Source organism: Fragaria vesca, linkage group LG2, assembly GCF_000184155.1.
Source record: "Fragaria vesca subsp. vesca linkage group LG2, FraVesHawaii_1.0, whole genome shotgun sequence".
Classification (NCBI taxonomy): domain Eukaryota; kingdom Viridiplantae; phylum Streptophyta; class Magnoliopsida; order Rosales; family Rosaceae; genus Fragaria; species Fragaria vesca.
In genome coordinates this window covers 15,924,445-15,933,037 of record NC_020492.1, presented here as the reverse complement: position 1 = coordinate 15,933,037, position 8,593 = coordinate 15,924,445, and the positions used below count along the sequence as shown (strand labels likewise).

The 8,593-nt window shown below is 38.0% G+C and overlaps 1 protein-coding gene and 1 non-coding gene across 2 annotated transcripts; both read left to right on the top strand.

Annotated features, from left to right (window-relative positions):
- The first annotated feature begins 1,623 nt into the window (after positions 1–1,623).
- On the top strand, positions 1,624–1,696 carry TRNAA-AGC. The gene has a single exon. It is a non-coding gene; the product is annotated as a tRNA-Ala (tRNA).
- A 5,920-nt stretch (positions 1,697–7,616) lies between these two features.
- LOC101300777 lies at positions 7,617–8,323 on the top strand. Its single transcript, XM_004290563.1, has 2 exons — positions 7,617–7,774; positions 7,841–8,323. The coding sequence occupies exons 1-2, from the start codon at positions 7,768–7,770 to the stop codon at positions 8,215–8,217; spliced, it is 384 nt and encodes a 127-aa protein (XP_004290611.1). The 5' UTR covers positions 7,617–7,767; the 3' UTR covers positions 8,218–8,323.
- The last annotated feature ends 270 nt before the right edge of the window (positions 8,324–8,593 follow it).

Genomic DNA, 8,593 nt, shown 5'->3' with positions numbered 1-8,593 from the left:
TTCTCAGGTGCGGACGTCCGCACCAAAGTTTTTGGTGCGGATTTTTATTTTTTCACCACTTCCCGATCGAATTTCCTCAAACTTCCTTCTAGACATATCTAGATCATCTTGTGTAGATCATCTCTGCACAATTTCAGCCAATTTGGTGATTGTTAAGGCCCTCAAAATCAAAAAACAAATATGACAGACTGAATTCTGTCCGGTTCAGGTATATAACAGAAAAACCCAAGTTTGAGGGCTTTAATGATCACCAAATTGGCTGAAATTTTGCAGAGATGATCTACACAAGATGATCTAGATATGTCTAGAAGGAAGTTTGAGGAAATTCAATCGGGAAGTGGTGCAAAAATGGAAATCCGCACCAAAGTTTTGGTGTGGACGTCCGCAGCCGAAAAGGCCTGTATATATATGCAGTCCCTTAATGGTCGATGGCGCTATGGATGTGTATCGATGGTGGTGTTTCGTGGTTATTCGTTCTTATGATGGCGCTTCAGAAGGCATGGCTTGTGGCGGTTGTCGTCTTTAGTGGTGTCAACTTGAAATGACATCGGTTCCAGCTGAGCCTTGTGGCGTCGTGCAGCATAAGGGCGTGGCAACTGTGACGCGCGATGGGGCAAGACGTTGATGATGGGTTGGACCAAAGCACTCTTTATTGGCTTGGAATGAATCTCTTTGGTATTATATGTTGGGTTTACCCAACTTTATATTTTTACTTACTTTTTGTTTCCTTGTATTATTAAATATATTCTTTTAGCGTAGTATAAATGAAAGATTCCCGCTGGTTCTATGTATTTGATTGTTTATTGAGTATGTTCATTTCTTAATGATTCACTCACTTATTATTGAATAGACATTATTTCTAATTTAACTATACCAAATGCTGAATTAGGTACACACATACTTTACTTCACACTCAAAATTTGCTAATGATAGCTCGATAGTTGACATAATCTTAGAACATATTACTTTATTTTTATTATGATCAATTATGATCACACTTAAAATTCTTATGACATACCATTAAGAGTTGATTGCGATTCAATTCTGATCAGCTCCGTATTATTAGAATTCAGACTCTTACCAACTCGATCATATATAACAGTTGATTAATAATTAAGTGTTCTTATTTTTTCTCTCTTTTTTTCGTTTTCTTTTATTGAGACGAAACCTTAGCAACTAAAATTATTATATTTGATCAATGTTAGAATAATTTAGCCTGTAGGGGATGAAAGTAATGTGTGATAATTCAAGATACGAAAATTTGACCGCACCCTCATACTAGGGCACTTCCGTCACTACAATCCACAAGAAAGGACCCACGAAGTCATGCAGAGGACGTGAGGAATATCGTGACATAGAGTCGTTGGGAAGAGATATACAGGTGTCCCTATTTTCGCGGTCGGTTACATAAAGTTGGCTCCTCCTCCTCCTCTTTTTTTTTTAATTAAGGGCATCTTTGCCTTTGCTTGCTGCCTTTGAAAAGTAGATGAAACTTAAAAGCACCAAAACCTTGTCGTTCTTGCTGTTGGTTTGCACGCCTAATCACCACGGCGGTGCCTCACAGCCCGTAAAGTAACTAATATTTGCTGATATCTACGACGTCATCGATAGAATGAGTATAACGGGGATGTAGCTCAGATGGTAGAGCGCTCGCTTAGCATGCGAGAGGTACGGGGATCGATACCCCGCATCTCCAATTCTATTTTCTTTTTATTTTCACTTCTCTTTTTTGTTTTCTGGTTAATTATTCTCTCAAAGTGTTTATAATGTGAGAAACAAAAGAGAATGATTACATATTGAGTGCGGCTATTGGACCTCTAAATTTACTCACTTGACCTCCCTTTGTTATGAGTTATTGAATGACAATTATCTCCTCTTACGTAATGACTATTAAGGACAATAATCATACAAAAAAAATATATTTATTCTCTCTAGACTTTCCAATTCGATAAGTAATTGATTGTATTCTTTATTATTTTCTTTATATATTTTAATATCTAATTTACTATTTTCTAAAATTTACTTCATATTATATATTTAATTAAAGATAAAACTATGATCAATATCAACTGTGTGACATAAAATTTTATACTATCATACATGTTGAAAACATATATATACAAGCTGAAAGAATATATATATATATATATATATATATATATGCAAAAAAATCGATAATGAAAAATTAAATAACTCTTGAAATAATTTCATGATGTACATAAAAATGGAGGAAAAAAAGAACATACATAGTATACAATTATTATCCTTGACCGTTGTTTAGCACGAGTAAAATAAAAAAAGAAAAGCTAATTTATGTTAGAATATTTTCTTGTTGGTAAATATAAGTTTTTTTATTAGATAAACAACTAATATGCTACAACGAGTTTACTGAGAGTCGAACTCATCACCTCTCACTTATAAGGAGAGATGGTACTAGGCTGGTAAATATAAGTTTTTGAAACCCAATACTTTGTGTTATTTGATTTTAAAAGAAAAATTGATGTTATTGAAAAAAATTTCTTACAAATTGATCAAATAATGGAGGTTTGGTGACATTTTTTGGGAAATAAAAAATATCAAGGAATTTAGGTCGTGAAAGAGGTTTGAACGAAAAAAATCAAGGGGAATAGAGGTCTCGATGATAGCATGCAAAAAAAAAAAAAAAAAGAGGTCTGGAGAATAAATAAAATGTATAATGAGTAAATTATCAAGATATATGTGAATAACATACCTAAGGTTATTTTAGAAATTTGAAAGGAAGTCCATTAAATAAATGCTTGTAGTTAAAATTAAAAAGGAGATGTAAAAAACATGAGAGGTATACTGAGCAAATTTGGAGGTCCCAATCCCAATAGCCGCACTCTTACATATTCGTTGGTTTGTAGTGTAGTTAGCAAACACGACATGTTCTTATGGATCCCCCTCAAAATATCGACCTCTTTTGGTATTGACATGAAATATATAAAACAAAAGATCGGAGAGGCCTCGTACAATTTAAATATAAGTATATGATAATTCTTTGTATTTGAATTATATAATTAATCGCGTATGATTGAAATCAGCAATGTACAAGTATAATTAAAAGAATAATAATATAATTATTATATTATATTATCCTTCATTTCCATTTCTTTTCTTTGTCCCCCTACCCCATTTCCCATCAAGCTTCCCCATTTTTTGACCAATTCCCATCATATTTGACTATAAAACAGGGTATTGACCAAGTCTACGGTTTATTACGATTGCCGGAAGAAAATTTGCTCAAGGCAGATCACTATTTAATTGGTTACATCATCTGAGATCATGTTTTAATTGGTTACGTATCTACATGTCCATTTACAGTAGTTTATATGTTCGGAACCTTCATATGCATTCTGGTCGGTGAGCCGTAACCTTATTGGTAAAGAGTTAACTAATAACTTTAAGATCATGTGTTTAAATTCCGTTGACATATGTAGGGTGTGTAAGTTATTTAATAAAAGTTATAAAAAAAAAAAAAACCTTGATATGGGTCCTTTTTATATATTAGTTAGCGCAAGTAGACTACATATGTATCATTTACGATGAAATCTAATAGTTCAAGTACTAGTTATCAAAATATAAGTTAGGGTTCCCGTATCGTTAGTGGCAGTCACGTCTCTTGAACATAAAAGACTTGGATTCATTGAATATAATCTAAGGGTTCTCTCATCTCGAGAAAATTCAAATAACATATGCCTCTCATAAAAGTTTATCAAAAGAAGCTTGGTTTCTTCTGCGAAATTATTGCATCTGTTGATCTATCTAGGCTTTGTTGTCACTCATGATTGGTACTTACTATTTAGATCTTTATATGTAACATTCAGCCTTTGAAATTCATGTATCATCGATGACAACTCCTTTGAAATTAAGCAATTAAGTAGATTTTTCAGAGTATATGACCAATATTAAATCCGGGTGAGTGTTTGCACCCGCCTTAGGGGTAAAACATTACGAGTCCTCATCACTTACTCGGCCACCGAAGCACACTTGCTAACTGTCAACTAGCTAGAATGCCCGACCGGTCGCCTAAACGAGGTTTGGGGCCGTGACTAAGCCCAAAACCCTACTACACTTATGATATCCCAACATTTTCCACTCAGGAGAAACATCGATGTCAAGCACACCCTAGCTCTATATATACCTCCATCTCAACACATCTATGGTAAGCCTCCATCTCCACTCACTCTTACCTTATCTTTAGATCTCATGTAGCTGACTTATGCATCGGAGGGTCAAAGGCCGGCAAACTCGGCCTCCCTCCTAACGTTGTTGTCTCTTGTTAGCAGGTTATGAAGTCGGAAATGGAGTGACCTTAGCGGATTCTTATAGCTTCACCCCTGACGGCCACACACAAACAGTGGTTCCTCATGGTTTTTTTCTTCCCTCTTCAATGTACTTATTATTAAGTAAATCGCAGTAGACTGCCCTGCGTGAGCGAAAATTGGTTAAAATATTTTTTTTATTTTTAAAAGCTGTTATTTCCTTGTAGAATTACGGTTTCGTTCAAATATATTGCATTGTGTTGAAACTGTTTTCATTTTCATCTTCATGGGGTGGACTTGGTCTTGTATGTTCGGTTTCTATTCTTAGACATTTTAAAAATAAAAATAAAAAAATAAAAAATAAATAGAGGATTAGGCGATATTAGCTCCTCTGCAACGGCCGATTTGGGGCAACAAGCGCCCTCCCACAATCCCGAAAGAAAGGGGGTCATCACATCTGGGAACCCACCGCCCGTCCCTCCATTTATATTTATTAAAGAAAACATATAAAAAACAAGTACAAAAGGGAAGGGGGACCAAACCAAAACCTTCCCCAACAAAAATCATGCGCAGAAAGTCTCTCAAAACGAAGAGAACTAAAAAGGAAAAACCAAACTGAAAAAGACTATGCTTCTCAGCTTGGTAAAAATAAAGGAAGCTGCTTTCAAGATGCCATTCAACATTCATAACCAACATATTAAGAATGCCTATAATATGGAAAACCCAAAGCATCTATACGCAAGTAAGGACAAACCTCAGGTGGAGGAGTAGCATGCCAGCGCAAGGATGAGGAAGCCAACCCCAGATTAGCAAACCTATCAGCAACAGAATTCCCTTCGCGAAGGATATGTGAGCGTGTGAAAGAGATATGGCAAATCCGAGTCAAACAATTATGCCAGGCAATTCGCAATGGCCAAGGAGGAACAAAAGAGGAAGAAGAAATACATTGAAGTATCGCTGTAGTTTCTATTCTTAGACATGTGTATATGAATAAATATTAAAACCATGATCACTTGGTTTAGTGAAATATTAACCCATAGACACTTCAATTAGTGATGTAACTCTTTATATTGCATCTTACTTCGTATTCAGTAGAAGGTAATTCAAAGTTTCAAGCATTTCAAAATTTGGTGAAACTTAAACGATTAATTGGCTAACTTCACCATTGGGGCTTTACAGGTAACAAGACGCATACATTACCAAAAGCACTGCCATGAGTCGAACTAGCTTAAAGCTGATCCCCCACTGAAGGAGTGCTAAAAAATTGGGCTATGCAAAAGTTTAATGTGGATTCGAATTTCGGGGCTTGGTTATGGCCCAATATCTAAGGACACTTTTCCGAAACTTGGAGTGACATAACGAACAAATTCTCTGAAAATGTCTTTACCTTTATTCCCTAGCATCTTCCTCCCACGCCATCTTCTTCATCTCCAGCTCCATGATCGATCCAACCCTCCAAAAGCAAAACAAAAGGCAAATTCCTCTCTCTGTTTTCATTTTCAGAATAAGTCCTGCAGTTAACCTAACACATCTTTCTGAGGAACCATGAAGAAGGTCCATTCCTCCCTAAGCAATCGGAGCATCTCATACAACGTCGCCGTATCACCTTCGACGCCGAAGAAGCTCCGGAGACTCCCTCACGTGTTCGCCAAGGTTCTCGAGCTTCCTTTCCACTCCTGCGCCGACGTTTCCATCCAAGAAACCTCCGACTCTTTCCGTTTCTCGGTGACCCTGCCCGCCGGTCATCAAGCAGTAAACCACGACGAGGTTGTCCGGGCCAACGCGATAGAGATCTATCCGGGGATGACTAAGGTTGTGATACAAAAGATAAACGGTGGTGACTTTTCACCGGCGGTGAACTACGTCGGGGGTCATTTTGATAATTATGATAAGTGGAGGTATCGGCTCCCGGCTTCGACGAGACCGGAGTTGGCAACTGCGACGTACGCTGGTCGAGAACTGGTTGTGACTGTTCCAAAGAACCATGTTCATGATCATCATGGTGATCGTAGCACGCTAGAGGAACAAGAACAAGATGAAAATGTTAGGGTTATTGTTATACAGTAGTGATGTTTCGATCTAAGCTACCATCAAGTGATCATGTCAATCGATCAATTTGGAAGTACTGTGTTAATTAATCAATAATTTGTATATTGTATTATCAAGAACATAGCATATCGATCATCAAGATTTTTGTAAAGAAAATCTTGTTTTTTCACTGTGTGGTTTTCCAATCATGCATGAACATCATGTATGACAGTTTTGGAATTATCTTACAATTATAAGAGAGATGAAATGAATTATTTCACAGAAAAATCTGATAGTCCTAGCATTGCTAATTAACTTTACTATCCTGGGCCCTCGTTAACCATTCAACCCCATATAATTGCTTGATCACGTACCTTTTCTTTTGGTAATTAAGTTCGTCGATGCAAGACGTCATCCATATCTTTCGTTTCACTTTGAATTTGATGGAGATGGAATAATGGATCGAACAGGGGTATCCGTACTAAAAGTTTAATTTGTTCTTCATTAATTCTATCTTCTTTCCCTTGTAGTAATGTAGTATACAGTAGAATGCGATGAAAGATGTCGTGGGTCCTAACCTTTTGGCTTCCATTATCTTGCCACGAATTGTGCATGCCATGCCACTCTTTAACCTGTAAATTGATAAGCCAAACCTAACAGAATTAAGAGATAATGATGATTCCAGTTTAGATAGGAACAGCTAGTTCCTTAGATTCTCTAATCTCTAGATATGCTATGTATATCCCATGTATCACAAACGATAGAGTTCTGTTTGTATTTGTTGTTATCTCAAGTACATGAGATGTTTATCTTGTAAACAACTGATCTGTATAAATAGAACACAGTGTCAGGCTAGTGTTCAAGCCTTGACATTTACCAAAATATTCTTCTCTCTGTTAGTTCGTTTATGGTATCAAGAGCCATAGTCTAAATGACAATTTTTTTTTCTCGCTTCCTAACAATGGCCTCTCCTTCTGAAAATTCTCCTTCCAACCTTGAAACTCCTCTCCCTATCACAAATGGTGCAAACAACAATGAACTCGTCCCCCACACCTTAAACCACCGAATGGTTCCTGAAAACTCTAGCCCTACTGTGTCCAACTTCCTCTCTATCAAGCTGGACAGAACCAACTACCCCCTGTGGCTGGCACAGATACAGCCACTCCTGAAGAGTTGAAATTTGATGGGGTACGTTGATGGAACCTTAGGCTGCCCTCCCTGTTTCCAAACAGATGCTGAAGGGAAACTGACAGATGATGTCAATCCTGCGTATCAACAATGGATATCTAATGATCAGATGGTCCTTGGGTGGATCAACAACTCTTTGACGACTCCAGTCTTGGCTACAGTCGCTCGGTCCACTACCTCCTCCTATACATGGAGTTCGTTGGCAAAACGGTTTGCCTCTCAATCCCAGAACCGCATCCTGCAACTCCGCGGAGAGCTACTTAGGACCATGAGGGGTAACATGTCCATCTCCGATTTTCTTAATAAGATCAATTCTGTTGTCGATAACTTGGCACTTGCAGGAAGTCCCATCAGTGACAATGATCTCGTATCCATCATCATGAACAATGTTGGACCACTCTATGAGAATACAGTAAGCTCTGCTCAAGCAAGAGACACTCCCATCACATATGAGTCTCTGGAAGCCCTTCTTCTTTCAGCTGAGAGGCGCATCAAAGATCAGCAGCAAGCTGCCCTGGATGTCTCTTCCTTAACCACTGCATTTCATGCTGCACAAATCAGTCCTCGAGGAGGTCGAGGACTCGATCGCGGTCCTCCAAATTACTACACTGCTAGAAACCCTACTTCCAACTTTGGTCGAGGTTTTCCTCTCAATAGAGGGCGAGGTGCTTCTGTTCTTGGACCTCATCCATCCTCCAGTTCCTTGTTCAACAATTAAGCTCGTCCTACATGTCAGATTTGCAGCAAGAGTGGTCACACTGCCCTAGACTGCTACAATCGTTTGAACCTGTCTTTTCAAGGAAGGGTGCCCTCTAGGAACCTTAGTGCTATGGCAGCTTCTGGGTCTACTCCAGCTCCTCCAACTTGGCTGCTCGACAGTGGTGCAAACTCTCATATCACCTCTGACTTGGGAAATTTGCAGAATCCAAAAGAGTATCAAGGGAATGATCGTGTTGGAGGCATAGGTAATGAAACTTCCCTTTCTATTTCCCACACTGGTTCAACTACACTTTCAACTCCTACTCACACATTCAAATTACATGATATTTTACATTGTCCTTCTGCATCTACAACCTACTCTCTATCTATCGTTT